General features: G+C 44.9%; 1 protein-coding gene across 3 annotated transcripts in view; it reads right to left on the bottom strand.

Moving 5' to 3' along the window:
- MCF2L2 (MCF.2 cell line derived transforming sequence-like 2) overlaps positions 1-24,808 on the bottom strand; it is a 263,863-nt gene that overhangs the window by 35,857 nt on the left and 203,198 nt on the right. For all 3 annotated transcript variants that reach the window (XM_055124229.1, XM_055124227.1, XM_055124228.1), the window contains exons 16-17: positions 3,064-3,130; positions 897-1,012 (exon numbers count right to left, since the gene is read on the bottom strand). In XM_055124229.1, the coding sequence (XP_054980204.1) occupies positions 897-1,012; positions 3,064-3,130 (183 nt within the window). The remainder of the gene's footprint in view (positions 1-896; positions 1,013-3,063; positions 3,131-24,808) is intronic.

Below are 24,808 nucleotides of genomic sequence, written 5' to 3'. Positions count from 1 at the left end.
TTTCAAAGCACAACTTTGAAGGGCCAGGTATGTCTCAGCGGCAGAGCACTCGCCTTGCAGGCACTCAAAGAGGCTGAACCACTTCGGTCAGGGAAGGTAGCTTACGTGGTATTTCCACTTCAGCTTTCTATCTCATCTATGCCACCAGATATGATGAAGAATAACCCAGCTGCCATCTCTGCCACACTCCAACCACCACGTATCTGATCTTGGGGTCATGGCAGCAAATGGTGGTTTTCTCTTTTGTAAAATAAAACTGTTGTATGAAAGGGAACTACAAATGAAAAAATCTTTCTCACGAAGTTGGAAGACGAAAGAAAACGTACAAAAGAGAAATGAAAAGGAAAGATAATTTCCAGAGACCTCCTCTCCTTGAGTTCTCTAGATTCAACCCCAAGGCCCTCCCCCCCCCCCCCCAACCCGGGCTAAAAGCACAACTTGCCCGACCAGTTAGCATTTTCTGACTCCACCTTCTCAGCACTCCCTCTAGATAAGAAATAAGTGGGCGTGAGTTCTCAGGTGCCTCGGTATTCCCAACTGAGCAAACACCGTGCCAGACAGTGGACAGTAGACAGGTGCCCAGTCAGTGTTGATGCGTGAAGGGATATAAACGCAAAGGAGGACACAAATGAAGATAGTGGTGCCTGACAGGGAGCACATGCTCTGTGAGCGTCTTCCTCTTCTCCAGGGATCCTGTGGCATGTCTTCCCTCATTTGCGTCCCCCTCCCCACCCTAACCCACCCAACAGACTCTGCACTACTGGCTTCAACTTGAAAATGTCTAAGCATTCCCTCCCCCCACCCCCGCCTCTCCTCCCCCCTGCTCCCCGCTCCCTGGACCCATCAGTCTGCCTTCAACCTTGCTAGTTTCCTGGTTAATTTTAATGGTGATATACCTGTTATGAAATTCATAGAGTTCTCTAATATTCCCGAAGAGAGAGTCCTTGTTGTTCAGAAGAACATCTGGAATCAGATGCCTCAGCCAAATATAATCCATTGGAGTGATATATCCCTGCAGAGGAGGAGACAAGGTTTGACTCAAGGAAACATAAAAGGGATGAATCAATTAGCTACCCCCAAAGCAAAATTTTAAAGAAATAATCAGGGAAGAAGAGGGCTGGAGCAATAGTACAGCGGGTAGGGCGTTTGCCTTGCACGTGGTCGACCCAGATTCAATTCCCAGCATCCCATAGGGTCCCCCGAGCACCGCCAGGGGTAGTTCCTGAGCGCAGAGCCAGGAGTAATCCCTGTACATCGCTGGGTGTGACCCAAAAAGAAAAAAACAAAACAAAAACAAAATGAAATAATCAGGGAAGAAAACAAAGCTTCCTGAAACCAATCCACCTGACACTTTCATGTGCTTTTTTTTTTTTTGCTAGACCCTGTGATGCTCAGGGGCTACTCCTGGCCTTACACTCAGAAATTACTCCTGGTGGTGCACAGGGAGTGCTAGGGATCGAACCCTGGTTGGCTGCATGCAAGACAAACACTCTACCTACTATAATATCTCTCTAGCTCTTTTATTCACTTTCATTTTGCTCATATGTCTATCTTCTGAATCATAGAGCATAATAATAACAAAATGGTGTTTTTATAGAACAAATATATTTTTAATGTTTATGTTCAACACTCAGGTAGTGGATATGATGTTAGAACACTGTATGCATGAACCTCTATTATTAACAGGGTTGGAACGATGATAGCACAGCGGGTAGGGCATTTGCCTTGCATGCGGCTGACCTGGGTTCGATTCCTCCGCTCGTCTCTGAGAGCCCGACAAGCTACCAAAAGAATATCGTCACATGGCAGAGCCTGGCAAGCTACCCGTGGCATATTCGATATGCCAAAAATAGTAACAAGTCTCACAATGGAGACGTTACTGGTGCCTGCTGGAGCAAATCGATGAGCAACGGAACGACAATGATAGAGTGAAACAGTTGTAAATCACAGTGCTTCCATAAAAGTTGGAAGAAAATTTGTTATACAAGTCAAGTGTGAAAGAAAAAATCATGCCCATCATATTCTATAACATTATATTATTATTGTTCTATTTCCTTCCCAGCTCTTAATTTTCAAAGTTTATTTTAGATGGTCATAATATATAACATATATACTTTGTATTCTGTTTTTTATATACATTTTAGACTCTACTTATAAATTTCTGTATAGATTTGTTTCAATTTTGCAACCATTTTCCATGTTGCTACATATTATTCAAAATAATTATTTTGTAACAGTTGGAAAATATTTCATTCAGCATTGGTTGGCTTCTGATAGTTAATCACAAAACTCTATAATAATTTCCTGCATATAATTTTTATCCCTCAAAATTATATCCTTGGGGGAAAATATATCTTAAATACTAAGCAAAAAAAAAACTACATAAAATAATAATAGGTGCTGGAGCAACAATACAGAGAATAGGGTACTTGCTTTGCGTGCAGCTACCTGGGTTTATTCCCTGGCACCCCATGTGGTCCCTTGAGCCTGCCAGGAGTGATCTCTGACTGTGGAGCCAGAAGTAAGCCTGAGTACTGCTGGGCTGAAGCCTCCAAACAGCAAGAGCAGCTGGAGCCACAGGGCAAAGTGCTTAGGTATTTGCCTCGCAAGAGCGGCCAACCTGGGTTTGGTCCCTGGCATCCCATATGGTCCCCTGAGCACCACCAGGAGTGATTCTTGAGTGCAGAGACAGAAGCAAACTTTGAGCATCACCATGTATGGTCCCCAACCCCAATCTCCCAGAAAGAAACAATTTGTTAAATAAAAAAAAAAAAAACACGTAAATTATAATACCATTGTTGGCAAGCATATGGTGAACCAAGTAGAACATTGCTAGAAGGTATTGAATTGTCATGAACCTCTGAAAGCTCTTTCATTATCTGAATCAATCAATAGTTATAAGATTCTTTTCATGCCTAATGGCAAAGGCACTTGCAATATTATTAAAAACTAAAACCCTGGTGAAAACTCTAGACACAGAGCCCCAAATTGGAATCGCTTTAAACAATACAACTTCCCCAGTTCAAACACATGCTTAACACCCCACCCCTCAACTCTACTCACATCTATTATGCTCTTAATTTCTTTTATATACATCTCTTCAGTCTCAAGTAAGTCACGGATGATTCGCCTGGTTCAAAGCAGCAGACGGAAAGTGAAAGAGAGGGAAGAGTATTTTTTTAGAATTCTTTTCCAGAAATCTCACCCACACAGTTCCTCTGGGTGTCCCACGGGCTTAGGTTGTTTTAATCCCACTGTTCTGTTGAACATCCCAGACTATAATCTCACAAGGCACACTCTGACTATACCGACATAGTAAGAAATAGCATGGTCAGAGAGCCTTAAATGTCTTCATAGCCAGTAGACAACCTGCCCACTGGGTAGATGATAGTTTCTAGATTGACTGGGCACACAATGGCATCAGAAATCCTAGGGCAAGGGGCCAGAGAGATAGTGCAGTAGGTAAGGTGCTTGACTTGTACGTAGTATATTCGGGTTCGATACCCAACACTACACATGGTCCCTCTCCCCACAACCCCAGCTCTGCCAGGAGTGATTCCTGAGCACCTCTGGGTATGGCCAAGACCCCCAAACCAAGACAAAACAAAAAAGGATCCCAGATCTCATCATCAGTCTGGAAGCTCTGCCTGCATGCTACATGGCACCCGTGTTTCCTGCTTGTTCTCTCCAGCTTGCTGCCTCTTCATTGCTCAATCATAAAAATGGCTGTGAGGCCCAGTTTTACGACTATTATTGTTATTTTGGTTTTGAGACCACACTTGGCGGTTCTCAGGGCTTACTCCTGGCTCTGTACTCAGAGATCACTCCTGGCAGTGCTCAGGTGACCACGCCAGGTGCCAGGCAACAAACCTATGTTGGCTGCATGCAAGGCCTATGACTCTCCTGCTGTACGATCTCTCTTTTCCTTGTGACTGGGATTAGATGGATGTCAGTCATGCCTTCCGTCTCTGGCACTCAGTGTTTCAGGGTGAGTAGTTCCCCAGTCAAGAGACACCTGCCACTCCCTGAGAGCAGGTGGGGTGCGGTGAGGATCAAACAAGGCCCAGACAGGTGAGTCCCTACACAGAACCTGCCTCAACAGAACCCATTCACTGCCATGCTCCAGGCCCATCTCCACAGGCTCGGGAAGAACCCCCACGCATATGAATGAATCCACTGAAAAGGTCAGAGATGTGGCTTTTGTGACCGAAATCACCAGGCTCCTTTGAAGTTGGGAATGGGTGACCTCCCCCATTTCCGGTTCTTCCCTAAACCGGGCAGCCACGCCCACAAACCACCTCCAGCGCCTTATAAACTCATTAATGGTCATGATCCAGAGACTCACAAATAAATCTCGCAAAAGAGCCACACACTGCAGAGATGCATCAAGATCCCAAAATCACCTCCAGTTTGTATCACCCTATTTAAAATCTTAGAATTACTGGGGATTTTATACTCTACTCCAGACGTGTGCTAAGAGTAGCACACCACATTGGTTGGGGTTAAGGTAGAAGGCAACTGATCTCAGATCCAAAAATAAACAAAGAAATGCTAGCACAGAAGGCTCAGCATGCGATACCATGTTAATAATCTCTTAGACAAAGGCTTAATGGCTCTAGAGTGGATACAACAATATTCACACATTTTCACACATTTTCCTTTAAGGAAACTTCTTTGGATCATTTTTAACGCATTCTTCATAACAAGCCACCGCACTGTCATCCCATTGCTCATCGATTTGTTCGAGTGGGCACCAGTAATGTCTCTCATTGAGAGACTTATTGTTACTGTTTTTGGCATATCCAATATGCACGGGTAGCTTGCCAGGCTCTGCGGCGCGGGCTGGATACTCTCGGTAGCTTGCCAGGCTCTCCGAGAGGGGCGGAGGAATCGAACTCGTGTTGGCCGCGTGAAAGGCAAATGCCCAACCGCTGTGCTATGGCTCCAGCCCCATAACAAGCCATATAAAACAAATTATTTAGGACCTGCTTTTCTGACAGGCTTGGCTGGTGGTGGGGTAATTCAAAATAATAGTGGTGGAAAGGTGTAATTGTGGTGGGATTGGTGTTGGAGTATTGAATGTAATGAATTACTGTGAAGTACTTTAAAAAAAAAAAAAAGCTCAGAATTTATGACTCTGGCACAGACACACTTCCTCCAGCCAGTCTGCACACTCTCATTTAGGTGCTCATGAGAAAGAACTTTGCTCTTCTGACTGGGCCCAAATCAGGTGATCATGGGGTTGGAGAGATAATACTGAGGGTAGGGTGCTTGCCTTCCACGCAGCTGACCTGCCTTTAGTCCCTGACATCCTGGATGGTCCCGAGGCCTCACCAGGATTGATCCCTGAACCGAGAGCCAGGAGGAAGCCCCAAGCGTCACCAGGTGTGGTCCCCAAACAAAACCAAAACAAACATATCAGTTGATCTTTTTTTTTTTTTTTTTTGCTTTTTGGGTCACACCTGGCGATGCACAGGGGTCACTCCTGGCTCTGCACTCAGGAATTACCCTTGTCGGTGCTCAGGGGACCATATGGGATGCTGGGAATCGAACCCGGGTCGGGCCGAGTGCAAGGCAAACGCCCTACCTGCTGTGCTATTGCTCCAGCCCCTCAGTTGATCTTATGATGGGTAGATTACCCCATCAGACTGGACTGAATCAGCTGAGTTCCTTAGATCTGGGCACAGAAATCAAAGAGACTAAAAGGAAGAAAGGGAAGGATTCAAGACCAGAGTGATGGATGCTCTGGGCTGGTTGGGGCTGGAAGGAGCCAGGAAGGAGGCCAGGAGCAGAGAGAGGCCCCCACAGGCAGCAAGGAGACACAGACATCCTTTGGTCCTTCAGAGGCAAGAAATGGAATTCTGTCAGAGCCACAGCACTGAGAGGAGGACGCTGAACCCAAACACCAGCATCTGTGCCCAGTGGCCTGAGCGGAAATAACACGTCTTGGCTCTTCCCAGGGAAATTGTTAGCTGAGCCACCAAGTTCATAATCGTATAACAGGGAAAAATGGGGCAGGTGAGCATCTTTCTCCCCAGACTATTGTCTTCTTTTTAGCAGACTGTGTGGCCACACTTTTCCGTTTGTGTGATTTCCTGTAGGCCTTCAGATGAGTCAGTGCTTTGGAATATTGGTGTTGGACTATCGAATGTAATAAGTTACTATCAACGACTTTATTAAAAAGAAAAGACAATTCACAGGCATTCATATAGAGGCACGTATACATTTATGGCTTCTGGGACTGACTGAGAGGCTATCTAAGAAACAGTAGCTTATCTCAGGCTGGAGAGATAGTGCAGGGAGTCAGGCACTCACTGTGCGGCGGCCCTGGCCTGCATATATCTATCCCCTGAGCACTGTTAGGAATAGCCCCCGAGCACCGCCAGTGTGGCTCAAAAACCCAGACCAAACCAGACCCAAGCCCAAAGGACCAGTAGCTTATCGAATAGTTTCTCTTCATGAGAGGGGAGGAGAGGCAGGGGGTGAGTGACGGCTCAAAGGACTGGAGTGCAAAATTTGCATGCCGAAGGCCTGCGTTCAATCCTCAGCGTAGACTGGTTTCCCAAGTACCAAACCTGAAGCAGCAGCAGCCCTGAGTACTGCTTTAGGGCGTGGCCCTAAAACCCAAACAAACATATACAAAAATATCACACCAACCAAAAAGTGTTCCTTCTCATAAAATGGACTTGCCAGGGACAACTAATCAAAGGTTACTTTATAGAAAATTCACACAAACATGTAAATGATTATTTGTCTCATACAAAACACTTAACAAGGTTGGAGCAATAGTACAGTGGGTAGGGTACTTGTTCTGCATACTGCCGACTTGGGTTCAATCCCTGGTACCACATGAACCTGCTAGGCGTGATCCCTGAATTCAGAGCAAAGAGTGATCTCTGAGCACTGTAGGATGTGACCCCAAAACAAAACAAAACAAATCAACCAACCAAATAAACAAACCAAAAAACCCACTCAATGATACTAATTTAACAGACAGATTAGAAAGGAACAAATGTCAGTTACCAAAAGGGCGGACACCCCAAACCCTAAAGATTTATAGATGAAATGGTGGAAGCATTCTCAGACAGTATTCATGGAATTGTGAATCTGTGTAAGTAACTTGGACCCAGCACACCGAGATTTAAACACACGCTCCATGGGGATGGATAGATAGAACAGAGTTAAGGTTCTTGCTTGCATAGGGGAGACCAGGTTTGTTCCCTGGGACTGTAAGTGGTCCCCAGCACTGTCAGGAGTGGCCCCTGAATACAGAGCCAGGAGTAAGCCCTGAGCACCAAGAGATGTGCTCCCCCACTCGAAGCAAGCAGGCAAGCCAAAACAAAGGCAAAAACAAAAAAAAACCCACCCAAACACATGCCCCTCGAATTAGTAATATTTTAAGAGTGTTTTTTGTAATTAAACAATAGAACTTATAGAATGACATAGTATAAATTGGAAGTTAGTTAAATTTTATCAGTAAGTGATAAGAGACTGGAGTGACAGCACAGCGGGTAGGGCGTTTATCTTGCACGTGGCTGCCCCGGGTTTGATTCCCCCACCCCTCTAGGAGAGCCCGGCAAGCTACCAAGAGTATCTCGCCCGAACGGCAGAGCCTGGCAAGCTACCCGTGGCGTATTCTATATGCCAAAAACAGTAATAACAAGTCTCACAATGGAGACGTCACTGGTGTCCGCTTGAGCAAATCGATGAACAACGGGACAACAGTGCTACAGTGCATTAGTTAGCATGGTCTACATACATACCGAAATGCAAGTTTCTGAAAGAATGAGATTAATAGAATTGTGCTGGTATTTTACACAGGTATGTTAAATAAATTTGTAAAAAAAGATACAAAATGACTGAAACCCAATCATGAACAGCTTTATAACTGTGTATCTCATGGTGATTCAATTTAAAATAAAAACAGTTGGAGAAGAAAAAGGAAGAAGCAAGTTAGAAGTGACATAAGGACAGAGGGGGAGGGTCTTGGGCACTTTGAAGGTGGTAAAAGTAAATTAAATTTGTATATAAAAACCATAAATATTAACACTATTGTAACCATGTAACCTAAAATAAATTTCAAAGATTAAAAAGATAAAAATTAAAAAAGACAAAATAGTATGCATAGAATAAATTTAGATAAAATGAATATACATGTGACCTTACATGTAGAGGTGCATATGCTTAGAGAATCATATAAAGAAACCTAAGACATTGATAACCACAATATGCTCGGGAGGGTGTGAGTGAAGACTAAACACAGAGAAGGAGCATTCTACATTTTACTCTATGCCTTTCTACAATTTTTGATTTAAATGTGTTAACATTTATGACTTTCTTAACAATTTACATGATATTTAATTTGAATTTTTAAGGTTAGAGAGGTGGGCTGGAGTAATAGCACAGCGGGTAGGGTGTTTGCCTTGCACTCAGTTGACCTGGGTTCGATTCCTCCGCCCCTCTCGAAGAGCCCAGCAAGCTACCGAGAGTATCTCACCTGCACGGCAGAGCCTGGCAAGCTACCCGTGATGTATTCAATGTGCCAAGGGAAAAAAAAAAAAACAGTAACAAAACAAGTCTCAAAATGGATACCTTACTGGTGCCCGCTTGAGCAAATCAATGAGCAACAGGATGACAGCGATACAGTGATACAGTGAAGGCTGGAGAGGTAGTCCAGGGTAATGGGGCTTACTTGCCTTGCTTGTGGCCAAGTCTGGCTCAATGCCTGGCACCTCGTGTGGTTCCTGGAATACCCCCCAGCATGGACCCAAGAAGCCATCTCCCCAGCCTCCACCCCAGAATTACTGGGTCTGGCCCAACTCCTCTAACCCAAATGAATTTTTAAAATGTGTTATTCATCTGAAATCAGTGGAGGTAACAACACAGAAGCCCCACTTAGGTAGACGTAAATTCTACTACCATCATAGAGCTGAACAATTATTCTCTTAAAATGACAACTTTTGTGTGTGTGTGTGTTTTAAATAAAAGCATGTTCTAAGACAAGCCTAATGAAGACAACCCAGTGACAGGAGATACCAAATCAAGAAGTATAAAGATGACCCAAACGTGATGCTCAGATGCGGTTTGGTTAACAGTTAAGAGTTTCTTAACCCGATATGAATCATCCTGAAACAAGATGCCAGCAGTGATGCCAAAAGGACACACAAAGCCTGTATCGTCATACATGCCATAAAAGTAAGATTGTAGCGATAGTTAATCATTCACAGAGAATTAGAGCATCGCCAGCTTCTTTTGAAGTACTGTGCTTAAGCAACTTGGCAAGTCTGTTTTGGGATTGCGTTGGCACCGAAAGGAGAGAGAGAGCAAAAGGGAATGCCCTGCCACAGAGGTGGGGTGGGGTGGGGGGGGATAGGATGGGGAGGTGGGAGGGGTGCTGGGATCATCGGTGGAGGAGAATGGGCACTGGTGGAGGGAGGGTACTTGAGCATTGTATGACTGAAACACAAGCACGAAAATATGTACATTTGTAACTGGACCTTCACGGTGATTCATTAAGAATAATAAAAAAATGATTGCGTTGGCAATGAAATGAAGTCGAAAGCAGTGGGGACAAATCAACCTTACCCAAGAGTGGGTCAGAACGCAGAGCCCTTTAGCAGTGTCTCAGACGCTGACACAAGAAAATATTCTTAACTCACAAGAGAGAAAAAACTCTGTCGGTTCACTGTCCAATTTGAGAGTCTAGAGAACAATCTAGAAATCTCATCCAGTGCTTCATTTTATTTAAAAGGCAACAGATGAAACTCTGATGATAGACGGTCCCCTGAAGCCCGGTAGCCGACATTTCATTCAGTCACAGGAAGACCCTCTTCTCGCTTCTTTGTGCTGCTGTTGTTCCGAGGATATGACAGGGTTTGCACGTGCTTGGTCTCGGTGCTTGTGTACTAAGCACAGAGGTGGAACTCTTTGATTAGATACTAATCATACTTTCGACACTACCCACAGGAACTACTACTCTCTCCTTGTGTAGACATAGTTTGGAACTATGGCTTTTATTCAAAAATTGTTTTGGTGACCTTCTACCCTCAGGCCACTAAAGAGGGAATAGAGGCAAGCTGTCTTTAAAAGATTCTGTCTTCTATAAAATCATGGTTGAAGGTAAGATAAGAACAGAAAGTGGAATCCCTAGTTTCACTCTGTCCGACACCTAGTGATTATTTCAGATGATGCCATTAGTAAGCGGGCAGGAATGAGAAGAGTATGAGTTGCAATCAATTAGTTCATCGATTAATCTGGAGAGAGGAATACTCTCAGTGGTACTTGGCGGGGGGGTCTACTCCTGGTTTGGAGCTTGGGAGGTCAGGTGGACCCAGGGACTGAATTCAGGACTCCCAAGTGCAAAGCAGCTCTTTGAGTCACCTCTGAGATGCAGCCTTATTTGGTAAGCAAGAGAATTAAATTATATACAACATCCTGATATGTTTCTTCTTTGCCACACATCCTAATATGTTATCCTTTCATTTATTTATACTTTATAAGTTTTGGGGGTTTTTTTGGGGGAGGGTTACATCCAGCAGTGCTCTGGGCTTACTCCAGGCTCTGTGCTCAGGGATCACTCCTGAAGATACTCAGAGGACCATATAGGGATTGAACCTGGGTCAGCTGCATGCAAGGCTAGCAGCCTACCCGCTGTGACCTCTCTTCTCCCTGCTTAACCTTTTAATATTATTTTTTGGTGGGGGGAAAGGGGTTCAGGTCACATCTGTGGTTCTCAGGCTCTACACTCAGGGATCACTGCTGATGGTGCTCAAGCGACCATATGTAATGCCAGGGGATTGAATTTGGGTCAGCCACGTGCAAGGCAAGCACCTTACCTACTGTACTAACTCACGGGCTCAATACCCCCAACAAAATTCCCCCCACTTATAGTCTCTCTTACTCCTACTCACAGTAAATATTTTAGAACATATTAGAGATTTTCACTTTTCAAAGATTGCTTGGGGGAGGGGGGCTTAAGAGATAGTGCAGGGGTTAAGGTGCTTGCCTTCAATCTGCAAACCCTAGCTTGAATCCCTGGCATATGGTTCCCTGAGCACAGAGCCAGAATAGCCCCTTACTACCACTGGTATGACCCCCAAACAAGAATAATTTTCACTGAATTCCCACTTTGCCAAATTGAAAGTTCTGTGTTTATATATCTTAAACCCAAGTATTTTACATAACACATATCCACCTTTTAAAAAATTGATTGAGATTATGTAGTTTACTGTGTAATCACCAGACGGCTAGGGAACCCCGCATCTCTCTCAATCTCTCTCTCTGTCTGTCTCTGTCTCTGTCTCTCTGTCTCTCTGTCTCTCTCTGTGTCTCTCTCTCTCTCTCTCTCTCTCACTCCCCCCCCAACAACTCCGCCTGCATTCAGTGGACTCAGGCCACTTCCCCAACCCCAGCAGCTAATGCTATGGGTGGACAAAGGAGGAAATGAGGCCATCTGATTGGTGATCAGCTGCCATTTATTCCATTCTCTTCCTCCCAACCCCTATGCCTGTTCCAATCTCACTAAGCTCCCCATTCTAGTCTCACTTTGCCCATCATTCCCGTCTCCTCCTGTCTCTCTGGCTCATCTCTTGGTGCTCCGCTCCATCTCTCGGCCTGGTCTCTCGTTGGTCTCTCACAAATCCCCAGACTTGGGGGTAGCACAATCAACGTATCAAAAGCCCTTCCTGATCGCCCATCAGGCCCAAGGGCAGAAATACCACCTAGGGGTGTTTCTCCTCTCCTTAGTCCAAAAATTTAATTAACATCTTAATTAACATCTTAATTCTACTTCTTAATATTGTTATTTTGTATGGACACTGTAAGAGATACATTAAGCTTGTAGGGTGGCTCTCCTGGGAACATCTCGCTATAGATCTCAGACTACAGTGCTCAGACCAGATTAATTTTTCCTAATCCTAGCAGGGTCTTATCTAGTTATACTTTTTGGATCATGACAGAATTTGTCCATGACCATGCTCTTAACTTATAGTTAAGTATTATGGCACTTTGGCCTGGCCCATTTCGATGGCAGGGTAGCTCACAGCTTGCCCTGGGTCCATCCAATCCCTCATCGGGACACTGCTTTTGGGGTGTTGAGGCGTAAGGGCAATTGAGGCGTAAGTCAAGAGAACAGATACCCAGGAATGAATACCATTCAGAGTCAATTAACTCCCAAGTTACAAAAGCATAACATTAAAACTGTCTTCCTGTGTTTATACAAAAAAGACATTGCTCTGAATTAGCTATGCAAAGAACTTAAGGAGAAGAGAAAAGCAATAATTACAAGTTAACAGCACAAAGAAAGAGGTTACAAATAAACACAGGGGAATGGGAACACTGTGATGGGAGTAACCCAATAAACCTAAGCTCCCTGTGGCAAGGCAGAAAGGACAAACCAATGTTATCCTACTATCACTGTCACTGTCAACCATTGCTCTTCGATTTGCTCAAGCGGGCACTAGTAACGTCTCCATTGTGAGACTTGTTGTTACTGTTTGGGCATGTCAAATACGCCACTGGTAGCTTGCCAGGCTCTGCCATGTGGGCGAGATACTCTCAGTAGCTTGCCAGGCTCTCCAAGAGAGGCGAAGGAATCAAACCTAGGTCAGCTGCATGCAAGGCAAATGCCCTACCCGCTGTGCTATCGCTCCAGCCCATGTTATCCTACAGTTTACAATATTGTTAATAATGGCTTTTTGTGCATTTAATTTAATCATTTAATCCCATCACTATTGTGCCTGCCTCCCTCCCCCAAAGACCCCAAATGCCCTTCTCTTTCAACCCCCTCTCTCCCAACTCAATTGTGTGGATCAGTTCTTCTGTTATGTTGCCTTTGGACCTTTGTTTTTAACTTGTGTAGCTTTAAGTCTCACATATAAGACAGACCATTCTGTATATATCCCTTTCCTTCTGACTCCACTCATCCATGTTGTGTCAAATTTCATGATTTTGTCCTTTCTTAGAGCTGCATAGTATTCCATTGTATATATACCACAGCTTCTTGATTCATTATCCGTAGTTGGGACACTTGGGTTGTTTCCATATCTTGGCTATTGCTCTAAGGGTAGTGATGAATACAGGCATGTGTGTATCTTTTCCAATTAACGTACATACATTTACCTTCCTAAACCTTTCTTTTCTTTGTTTTCTCTTTATTATCATTCCCCACCACTCTCTCCATGTCAGCCATATGCCTTCTTGGCTTTTCCTCACCCTCTTGTACTGCTGCTCCCCAAAGGATGGAATTCACATTTCCACCCTCCCTTCCTCCTCCTCTCTCATGCTACTGACTTTCTGACATCTACATCTTCCTCCCAGACCAGCAGTCAGGCTCAAGCTTAAGTCACTCACGGTCTGCACACATCTATATCTGGTTGCCGCCTTGTCACCTCTGATTGGAAAAAACCAACACACGAGACGGAAACAGCAGGCATCTCTATGGAACGGCCATGTTTTCTAGAGGACCTCCAAGCAGGGGTCACTGCAAACTCCTCCCTGTCATTATCACATCTGTTCAACCCATCACCAAGCCTTTTATCCTCCCACATGCCTCTTGGAATTACTGGGTACTCTCCAATTCTGGGGGTCTGACACGGAGCCAGAGCTTCACTCCTCTCATCCTGAATGCTTGGTGTACTCCAAGCAGCTCCCTGGGCTATCCAGATTTCTCCCATCAGCCTTTGAGGCATGCCCCAAGTCTGCACCCTCCTAACGCTCCACTCCACGAGGTCACCATTCTCTCCCTTCCAAACAAGCTTGCTCCCACCGCCCATGACTGCCAATTCCTCTAGAACCTCAACATTCTCCATCCTGGGGAAATTAGTGTCTGGGTGGGAGACAGGTACTAGAAAGCAAGGAGGCCATGTGTGGGTGAGATACCTTTACCTAGGGTTAATTTCATTCTTTCTGGTTTTTTCTTTTTTTCTTTTTTTTTTTTTAGTTTGGGCCATACCAGCTGTGCTCAGGGCTTACTCCTGGTTCTGTCCTCAGGGGATCACTCATGGCAGGGCTCTGGGGCCCATATGTGGTGCTGGGATTGAACCCAATTCGGCCACAGGCAAGGCACACGCCTTACCTGCTGTGCTGTCCCTCCAGTCCTGTTTAGTATTACTTTCTATGAGGAAAATGAACTCTAGTTATGAGGAAGAATTTGAAGACAGGCTATTCTAGGTTATGTGATCAATACAAAGAATTAAAGAAGACAGGGGAAAAAAATGAAAAATTATCATAAAAGTGATAATAAACTGTGCATTGTTTTCCCCTTTTCCCTTTTTCTTTGTTACCATGCCAGCGGAGCTCAGGGCTTACTCCCAGCTCTGAACTCAGGAATCATTCCTGGAGGGGCTTGGGGGACCATATGAGGTGCGGGGAATAGAACCAAGGTCAGCCACGTACAAGGCAAGCACCCTGCTTGTTGTACCATCACTGGTCCTGTGCATTGTTTTATTAATTTATAAAATATTTCTTTGGTTTCTGAGTCACCTCCACCTGTACTCAAGGCTTATTCCTAGCTCTGTGCTCAAGGATCACTCCGAGTGGAGCGTGGAGAACCATTTTTTAAATTAATTAATTAATTTATTTATTTTTTAATTTATTTATAAATTATTACTTTTTTACTAATGAACTACCGTGCAGGTACAGTTACAGATTTATATATTTTTGTGCTTGTGTTTCAGTCATACAATGTTTGAGTACACATCCTTCCACCAGTGCCCATTCTCCTCCACCAATGACCCCATCATCCCTCCCACCCCCCAGTCCCATCCCCCCATACCCCACCCCGCCTCTGTGGCAGGACATTCCCTTTTGTTCTCTCTCTCCTTTGGGGTGTTGTAGTTTGCAATGGAGAAATTGGGTGGCCATCGTGATCAATCTATAGTCAGCTTTCAGCACGCCTCTCCCATTCCAAGCGGGTCCTCCAACCACACTTTAGTTGGCGTTCCCTTGGAAAACCATTTTTAGTGCCAGGGATCAAACCTAGGTCAGATGCATGCAAGGCAAAGCACCTTAACCGCTGTACTATCTCTCCTTAACCCTCATACTATTTCTCTGACCTCCACAATTGTGTATTACTATGGAAAATGAAGGTGTAAGGATTCACTTAAGCTGAAGCATATGACTACATTATCTGTTTAGCTAATTGGAGCCTTTCTTCTCCAGATGAAGCCCACCTTGCTAACATAGAATTTCCCTCCAGTATGGACTGGTAATCTTTGGTGGCAGGCTTGCTAATCCTGCAAACAAGGGGCCCTCTTGCAGCAGTGAGAGCAATGGCAGAGCTCTTGTACCATTTCAAAATGCTACAGCCATGTTAATGTGACCTAAGTTACTGATGTAATACTACCTAAGGTCATAAACTTGGTGTTAGCACCTATTTGATTCTGGAGCTAGAGGGTTAAATTAGCAAAGAAAAAGCAGTATGTTGCTCTTTATATATTAATTAGGTCACATACCTTATGGTCTATCTTAATTGTATTTTACATAATTAATATATAAAGATAGTACAGTGGGTAGGGTGTTTGCCTTGCACGTGGCCGACCTGGGTTTGATTCCTCCACCCCTCTCGAAGAGCCTGGCAAGCTACCCGGGGCATATTCAATATGCCAAAAAACAGTAACAAGTCTCACAATGGAGACGTTACTGGTGCCTGCTTGAGCAAGTCGATGAATAATAGTACGACAGTGCTACCGACAGAGCTACACTGCAATATACAAAGATACACAACAGTATCTTAGATACTAGAGCCATGGCAGACACTAAGGGCTCTGGCAGGTTGATCCCCCTCCTTCTTCTGTGGTATATCTAAAGTTAGGTGAAAGTATGAGAGAGAATAAACAGAAGCAGGATCCGAGTATTGGGGGCAAAACCATGGGATAAAGATGGAGGGACCCTGGCAATTTGGGGGTGGCAGCATAGTAGATACAAAACAATAATAATGGTACTTTCATAAAGGACTGTTTTTTTTTTCATTTCTCTCTCTCTAAAAATAAATAACCAATTTTTTAATAAAGAAATTTAATTTTGAAGGTGAGATTATTCTTCCCAGAGGTGTCAGCAACCCAGCACACCTCAATGGTGCCATTCAATGTAATGATTATCATCTCTGTCTATCTGTGTATCATGAGTCATGGGGGACCAGTTAGGGGTGAGGATAGAACCAAGGTCAGCCTTGATCATGAAATGAGTCATGAAATAATCTCAATGATTCAAAAAAAAAGTTATGTGGAATTTGAATCAGTAGGAGCCCCTTGAGGGAAGCCTTCTTTGTTTCCTGACTGGGATCTGCTGGTGGATTTCCCTACTGAATTTTCTCAATTTCCTTTCCCATTTTCTTAAAATCTTTTCTTTTTCTTTTTGGGTCACACCTGGCCATGCTCAGGGGTTACTCCTAGTTCTGCACTCAGGAATCACTTTTGGCGATGCTAGGTGGACCATATGGGATGCTGGGAACTGAACCCAGGTTGGCTATGTGCAAGGTAAACACCCTCCTCACTGTACAATCGCTCCAGACCTCCTTTCCCATTTTCCAAGAGAGTTTCGGCTGGCACTGATGGTGTGGGGGTGTGGGGTTGGAGGACTAGTTCCTTCACTCTGTCTAGGGAATCACAGGTAGTTATTAGCCTTAATACTTGGGGAAGAAAAGAGAATTTAAGAACAAAAAAAAATTGCTTCATAAGGTTTTCAAACAACTGCTTAACATTTCAAAGACCTCACGATAAGGCACTTGACCCCCAAGAAGCTAGTCTAACCGAGTCCCAGGACAGTGACATCACAGTTGCCATCAGAGTTGGTCCTGCAAAGACTGAGAAGCTGCGGCCAGAGAGAAACTTGATGGGCTCAGAGCATGCTTGACACGCAGGAGGCCCAGGTTTGATCCCTGCCTTACAAGGTCTCCCGAGGGCTGCCAGAGTGACCGCTGAGCACTGAACTGGGAACAGCCCCTGAGCATCACTTGGTGTGACCCCCCCCCAGAAAAAAAGTTATGAGATGCTTCTAGTTACCTAATCTTTATGATAAAATCCTATTTTTTATCCTGTATGGAATACCTTATGCTTCCCTGCCAACTTCAGTTTCAGTTATTTCTGTGGTTATCCAAAAAAATCAATTCTATTTTAATCATAAATTAAGTTCTGATGAACAGACGCTCTCCTGTAGCTCCTGGAAGACTAGAAATGGAGAATTTTTCTCAGTTGCTGATGCGCTGGTTTCTTCTGCTTTTCTCTTGTGCCTGATTTTCTGCTTTTTTCCTTACTGTTCTTGTATACATTCATTTGTTGGACTTGGTATCATTCTTCTGGTTTATTAAGAGTATACTACCTCAAATTATTTTTGGAAGGGGGTGGTGGCATAAATAATCAAATTTATCTGGTTTTGTCTGTAATATTACACAAAAATAATTACAAAATAATTTCATACATATACCTTCTAGAAGAAAATTATTAGAAACATGACCCTATTATTTATTCAATCTGACAAGCTTTTGGGATCAGCAAACTTTCTTTAAAAAACTGTGGTAGGGGACCAGAGTGATAGTACAGTGGGTAGGGTGCTTGCCTTGCACAGAGCCAACCCAGGTTCCATCCCTGGTATACCACAGGGTTTACTCTCCACCACCAGGAGTCATTCCTGAGTGCAAAGTCAGGAGTAAGCCCTGAGCAATGCCAGGTGTGGTCCAAAATCTAAAAACAAAACAAAACAAAACAACCCCCCCAAAAAACCAACAATATAAACCCCCCAAAAAAACCCATAAACAAACAAAACAAAACTGTGGTATACAACTTACTGTTTAAATCACTTTCAGATGTACAATCTAGTGGTTTTAAGTGCATTACAATGTATGTAACCATCACCCAAGGGTTCCAAATGGAAACTCAGACTCATAAAGTTAACTGCCTCCCTTATTCAGTCTTTGCTCCTGTGAATTGCCTGTTCTGGGTAAATCACAGAAGTGGAATCAAACAATATGGTCCTTTAGTGACCTGCTTACTTAACTAAGCATCATGTTTTCAAGGTTCATCCATGCTGTTGCACGTACTTAACTCCTGTTAAAGCACTTTACCTTTGATTGCGTAACCATATATTACTTATCCGTTCATCTGCTGGTGGTTACTTGGGCTGTTTCCTCCACCTTTTGGCTATTGTATTGTTTTTAGTTCTACTATGCTGCCACACCCAGTGGTGCTTAGAGAGTACCCCCAGCTTAGTGCTCAGGGAGGTAGAGCGCCGCCAGGTCAGCAGGTCAACCTGTATCTGTGGGGCAGGCGAGTGCATCAGCAGCCTGATGGTGCCTTCGGGCTTCCTGATACCCCAAAATTGTCGCTGTGCCTCTGGCCAGACCCCAACAACTTGGGACCAAGTTTCCTGAGAAATTAAACGGCCAAAAGTTAGGTATGTGGGAGCCATACCCACAAAGCACCTCTGGCTCAGCTATACAAGCTCATTTATCAGCCTTGCTTCAAAGATCCATAAATAAGTCTCTAAAGAGATCAAAATTAGCATGCCAAAAGTAGATAATGGACCAAACATGATGACCTCTCAGTGTCAGTGTTGCAAGCTATAATGCCCAAAAGTAGAGAGAGTATGGGGAATATTGTCTGCCTTAGAGGCAGGGGGAGGGTGGGAAAGGGGGGGTTATACCCGGGATATTGGTGGTGGGGAATGTGCACTGGTGGAGGGATGGGTGTTTGATCATTGTGAGATTGTAACTCAAACATGAAAGCTTGTAACTATCTCACAGTGATTCAATAAAATTTTAAAAATTAAAAAACAAAAAACAAAAAACAAAATTAGACACTTAAATCTGCATTAATGGCCATGATTCAGAGACTCACAAATAAATCTCAGAAGAGAGCAGCACGCCCCAGAGATGCCTCTGGGCCCCAAATATTTAAAAATTTTAGAATTCCAGGAGTGTTTGACAGCTTTTGTGCCTGCACGACATCTCATACAATTCCTAAAAAGCAATACAAAGTAAATTATTTAGCATCTGCCTATGGGGCAGGCTTGGGTGGTGGTGGGAAAATCTGAAATAATGGTGGTGGGAAGGTGGGAAGGTGTAATGATGGTGGGATTGGTGGTGAAAGGTTGAATGTACATAATTATTGTGAACAACTTTATAAAAATAAAATTGAAAAAAGAAAAAAGTAATGAGGTCATGTCTGCTTCAGTCAGCTTAATCAATGGCTGAATAAACAGCAGTACTCCTACATTAGAAACGAAGGATGAGACAAAGCATGCATTCAGAGATGCACTATCTCTCTCATCCTCAGCTCTTGTGAATAGCAAACATTAGTTGAGTCTCTATTTCCTTCATTTAATTCTTCTGTACATACATACACATGATATATATGTACATATATATATATCTCCAGAAAATGTATGTGTAAATATATGTGTGTTTGTGTCCAGAAATGAAAGTGATGGATTATATAGTAATTTTACTTTCAACTTTTTGAGGAACTGCTGAACTGTTTTTTTCATAGAGGCAAGTACCCTTTTACATTTCCTTTAATGTCCCAGGGTTCTAATTTCTTTTAACTCCATAACACTATTTTCCGTTTCTTTTATCTATTTATTTATTTATTTATTTATTTATTTATTTATTTATTTATATTTTTGTCCTTTGGAGTCACACCGGAAATGCTCAGGAATTACTCTTGGCTCTGCACTGAGCAATTACTCCTGGTGCTCGGGGGACCATATGGGATGCCGGTGATCGAACCCGGGTTGGCAAGGCAAACACCCTACCCACTGTACTATCATTCTGGCCCCTTTTCCAGTTCTTTTATATAATCACGGCCAATCTAGTGTTTATCAAGTTACAATTGTTGATTTGGTTTTAGGGCCATAACCTGCATAGCTTAGATCTCCACAGGGATCATTCGTGGTGGAACTCCAGGGACCGTTTTGGTACCAGGGATGAAACTTGGGTCTTCCGCATGCAAGACAAGTGTCTTATCCACAGCACTATCTCACCAGCCCTTAGGTTGTTTATTTCTTTTTAAATTTGTTATTATCTTCGTTGGTCCATTTAACACCTGACAAATAGCTTCTCCAGGTCAGGTGTCCTGTTCTCTTCGTCCTTGTTCCCCCATCACACAGGTTGGTAAATTCTCCCTAAGTGTTCATGAAATTGCTAAATGATAGATTTCAAGAACAGACACCATTTCTGTGAGCAAGAGTACAGTTGCTCTGTGTTTCACAGAAGAGGAAATGGGAATTCAGAGCATGAAGTGAGTTGGTTGAGGTCAAACTGATGGGTAGGCCCTGACAGGGAGGGACAGTGCAAGACCCTTTGTCTTGAAAACCAGAAGCAGGGGAACACGTGCCAAGGGTCAGTGTCAGGTCACTGAAATAGCATCCTGCTTTTCTGACTTTGCAAAGGCCTCCAGTGCCTGCTCAAGAAGGTTGTAGGTTACGGAGAAATGGTCAATTCAAGGAATTTGAGAGCCGCCAGGGGACAAATATTCAACTGCAATTCAACATAACAAGACACTACGTGAGAGACTTCTGGTATACCAGGAGGTCCTGGAACAATGCTGATCAGAAAACCACGATGACTTCAATTCACAGAAAAGTATGGGACAAAATCCAACAGGAGTATCCAGGTAACCTATTCATTTCCAATAAGGAAAATAACTTGGGAAACAGTTCCGAAGAATCCACGTCACACAAACCAAAGAAAATCTATTGTCAAAATGAGATAACCCTTTGCAGCCAGAGATACAGTCCCCCAGACACCACCAGGAGTGCAGAGCCAGGAGTAAGCAGCCCTGAGCACTGGCAGGTGTGGCCCCAAACAAACCAACAACAAAAGGGAGATCTCGAGAAATTAAAAAAACAAAACCAATAGTAGAGAATAGTCCAAGACAAAACACAGAGCCCGAGAGGCTCAGTGGGAGGATGTACCTGTGAGAACAAATGCGAGTGCCTATGTTCCGGCCTGGTACCAGAAAAAACAACAACAACAACAACACTGACGCACAATAAGAAGGGACAACTTTCTTCCTTGATCTGATACAGGTTTATTGTGGTCCCATTTGAAATTTTATCTCCCTATAAGATACCCTGGCTGAAGTGATAGCACAGCAGGTAGGGCATTTGCCTTGTACATGGCCAACTCGGATTCGATTCCTCTGTCTTGGAGAGCCCGGCAAGTTACCGAGAGTATTCCACCCTCACGGCAGAGCCTGGCAAGCTCCCGTGGCGTATTTGATATGCCAAAAACAGTAACAAGTCTCACAATGGAAATGTTACTGGTGCCTGCTCGAGCAAATCAATGAGCAATCGGGATGACAGTGATATAATGATACAAGATACCCTGTTATTTTATTAATCCCTTTGTCCCAAGAGAGTTGGTTGGCTGGTAGGTTTGAGAGAACAGATCTCTGAGATAATGCTCTTTCTATGCTAGTTTAGCCCTTGCTGCAGAGTAAAGCAGGAGTTAATAGCAGGTTTATGACCTTGGGTAGGTAGACCATTAAACCATTCAAGACTGATGTCCAAATATACGTAACTTCAAATGATAGGATTTATCAATTGAGGCTTTAGAAATGACTTTTTAAGCTAAGGAAGTAACTCAATGGTAGGTTGTGTAATTGCTTTGCATGTGTTCGATCCCCTGGCACCGATTCAAAATTTAAGTAAAAAGGAATTGTACTTTGAGAAGTATGTCCATAAGAAAAATGTCAGAATAGGGAAAATTGTTTTAAACTTTAGGAATATTACATGCAATATTACATTTTCCCCTGTAATACTCAATATAAAGGCCCGACAGGAGACTGAGATAGTATAGCAGGTAACACACTTGCCTTGCAGGCGGCTGACCTGGGTTTGATCCCCGGTGGCCCATATGCTCCCCTGAGCCTGTCAGGGATAATCCCTGAGCACAGAGCCAGGAGTAAGCCCTGAGCACAGCCGGGTGTGGCCCGAAAGAAACAAAAATAAAACAAATGACCAGGCAGGCCCATAATTGCCTTTTTGGATTCATTTTCATGCAATTTGAGCTATCCATGCTCCACAGAACAGGCGACGAGCACTCAGGCCTGTCTGAGTAACTATCAGGAAAAGAGGACAGATGTCGCTTATCTCTTAAATTAACAGTACAACCAGTTGCTCCTGGGAGCCAGCAGAGACCCCTACAGGCCCCGGTGTCTGCGTGTGTCTACTCTGCGGCGGGGGGGACCTGGGGGTGCAGTTCAGAAGCCCAGAAGACAGGATCTGTCGTGCCCTTACCCCAGGCGCCCTGCTGAGGGTTACCCGGGCACCCTCCCGTGCTGACCTGGAGCAGAGGGCCAGCGAAGGAGCACCCTGTGCTGAGGGCAAGAGGAGGCATGTTCTTAGAACGTGCTGTGGGCTGGCACCCAGGGCCGTACCTCCTCTGCTTCCCTCCAGCCGCCGGGGGCCCGGAAGGAGGAAGGGGCAGGGGTGCCAAGCCCCAGCACAGCGGTGAGAGCTGCAGAACAGGGGCGCGTGTGCTCCAGGGTCAGCTCAGGGGCCTGACAGACACTGAGACCATTGTGTGTGGTGTGGCTTCTTGGAATCGAGTCTGAGCATCGGATGAATGTGAGAGTGGTTAACCCGTACTTCCTGTGTGCGTGGCACGGCGCAGGGGGTGAGGGGTGGGGGCGCTGTCTTCAGGAGAAGCAGAGACAGGCAGGCTGGGTTCCACCCTCAAGACACTCAGGCTCTGGGCCGACCGGGAACAGAGCAGGTCCACAGACCTGGGTACACACAATGACACGGGGGCCGCTGACTGTCCATGGACACAGAGCACCCCGAACTGAGCTGGTCCTTTTGGAGCAAAGGGTGTGGGGGGCCCTGGTCTCGGGGGTTCACAAGCACAGACTCAGACACTCCGTCTGAGACACATGCAGCATTGGATGGCTGGGCCACCCCTAGTGAGCCCCAAGTTTGGAACTCAGACTCTGGACTCAAACAAAGACACCAGGGAGGCAAGGCAATAGGTGATCTTGCCAGGAGGCAGGGTAGGGAGAAAGGACCCCCCAGCCCCCTCAGAATGCCACCAGGGAAGAGACAGCCAGGTACTGCCATATGCAGTGTCATGTGGAGGGCACAGCTGTGTCGTCCTCAGTTTAATCTGCAAATGCGGCAGGAAGGCGAGGTTCCACGGGCAATAAGGGTGCGGGGACGGGGGCAGAAATAGAGACTACAGATGACTTTAAAACCTGCTGAAAAGAAGAAAGACTTAGGAGAGGACAAGCTTGCAGGAAACCAGGCCAATACTTGGACTGAAACTTGGGCTTACTTCTCTTTGGGGTGGGAGGAAGGAGCAAATACCCGTAGGTAGCATTCTCTTTCATAATAGCAGCAGTGGGGCTGGAGCAATAGCACAGCGGGTAGGGTCATTGCCTTGCACGTGGCCGACCTGGGTTCGATTCCCAGCATCCCATATGGTCCCCCCGAGCACTGTCAGGAGTAATTCCCTAGTGCATGAGCCAGGAGTTAATCCCTGAGCACTGCCAGGAGTGAATCCTGAGTGCATGAGCCAGGAGTAACCCCTGTGCATCTCCAGGTATGACCCAAAAAGCAAAATAAAATAAAATAAAATAAAAACGAAATCTTAATAGCAGCAGTTAGGAAAGCAAAGAGGAGCTGAGGAAGCGACACCAGGTGGTAGAGCCCACAGCACACACTCTTTGGTTTGGGAGAAGATAATTTTGGGAGCTGGAGTGATAGCACAGAAGGTAGGGCGTTTGTCTTGCCTGCCACCAACCTGGGTTCGATTCTCAACATCCCATATGGTCTGCTGAGCACCTCCAGGAGTAATTCCTGAGTGCATGAGCCAGGAGTAGCCCCTGTGCATCACTGGATGTGACCCAAAAAGCAAAAAAAAAAAAAAAAAAAAAGACAATTTTGGAGGCCAAAGGGAAAATCCAGGGGTGAAGATATATGCTTTATACATGGCCTACATCCAAGGGAAATGCAGAGACCATTTCCCTTGGATGTGAGGCCCCAAATTTTCATGGAGTAGTCAGGATGCAGCACGAAGGTGCTGGCCTGCTTGCCTAGGGAGGCAGCTTTCTGCAGAGCAAGAGAGGCGTCCCTGGCCAAGAGGAAGCCCCGCTCCCACCCCAACCCCGGTTCCCCGAGGCTCGTGTCTGGTTCTGCAGTCAGTCATCATGGAACCCTTCCTGGTCAGAGTCACCAAGGGCGCAGAGACCCTGGGTCACTTGCCCAGACCCCAGGGCCAAGGAAGTCAGGCCAGGATCCTAGGCCAGGTGCAGGCCATGCCGGGCGGGAAGTTGGCCTGCGAGGAAACAGCAGAGTCCACAGTACCATGTCAAGCTGGACAAAGACTACTCAGTCCTGGGAAGACAGTATGGGGCATCAAGCCATCCTGTTCTCACACGTGTTTCTCCTTTCGGGAGTTCTGGAATGCTGTTCCGGGGGTGGGGGGCTCTCTGTGGCTCCCACTTTTGCTTGTGGAGCTCCCAGCTCCAATTTCTGTTTCTGGCATTTCTCCCCTGCCAGTGTAGGATTAGGGTACGGGCCCCCTTGCCCTTGCATCTCTGGTCCTCTCTCCTCTGGGTGCTTTCTCTACATTCTCTACTCTCTTTTGGTTCTTCTAAATCCAACATGCAATTTGCATTTTCCTCTGGCTTCAAGTCTACTAATTTGATGGTAGAGATTTTGGTTTTGCTTTTTTCAACCAGAACTTTCCAGAGGTATCTGGAAGCAGATGCTGATGGCCAACTTCAACCTCATTTAAAAAGTCATTAAAGATATCTCGATTCACAGACAAGTACCATAGACGTGGGCACAAGCACACTGTGCCCTTTTTTTTAGT

The sequence above is a fragment of the Sorex araneus genome, chromosome 2 (assembly GCF_027595985.1).
Source record: "Sorex araneus isolate mSorAra2 chromosome 2, mSorAra2.pri, whole genome shotgun sequence".
NCBI lineage: Eukaryota > Metazoa > Chordata > Mammalia > Eulipotyphla > Soricidae > Sorex > Sorex araneus.
The sequence above is the reverse complement of the archived record's forward strand: the minus strand, read 5'-3'. Positions and strand labels throughout refer to the sequence as shown.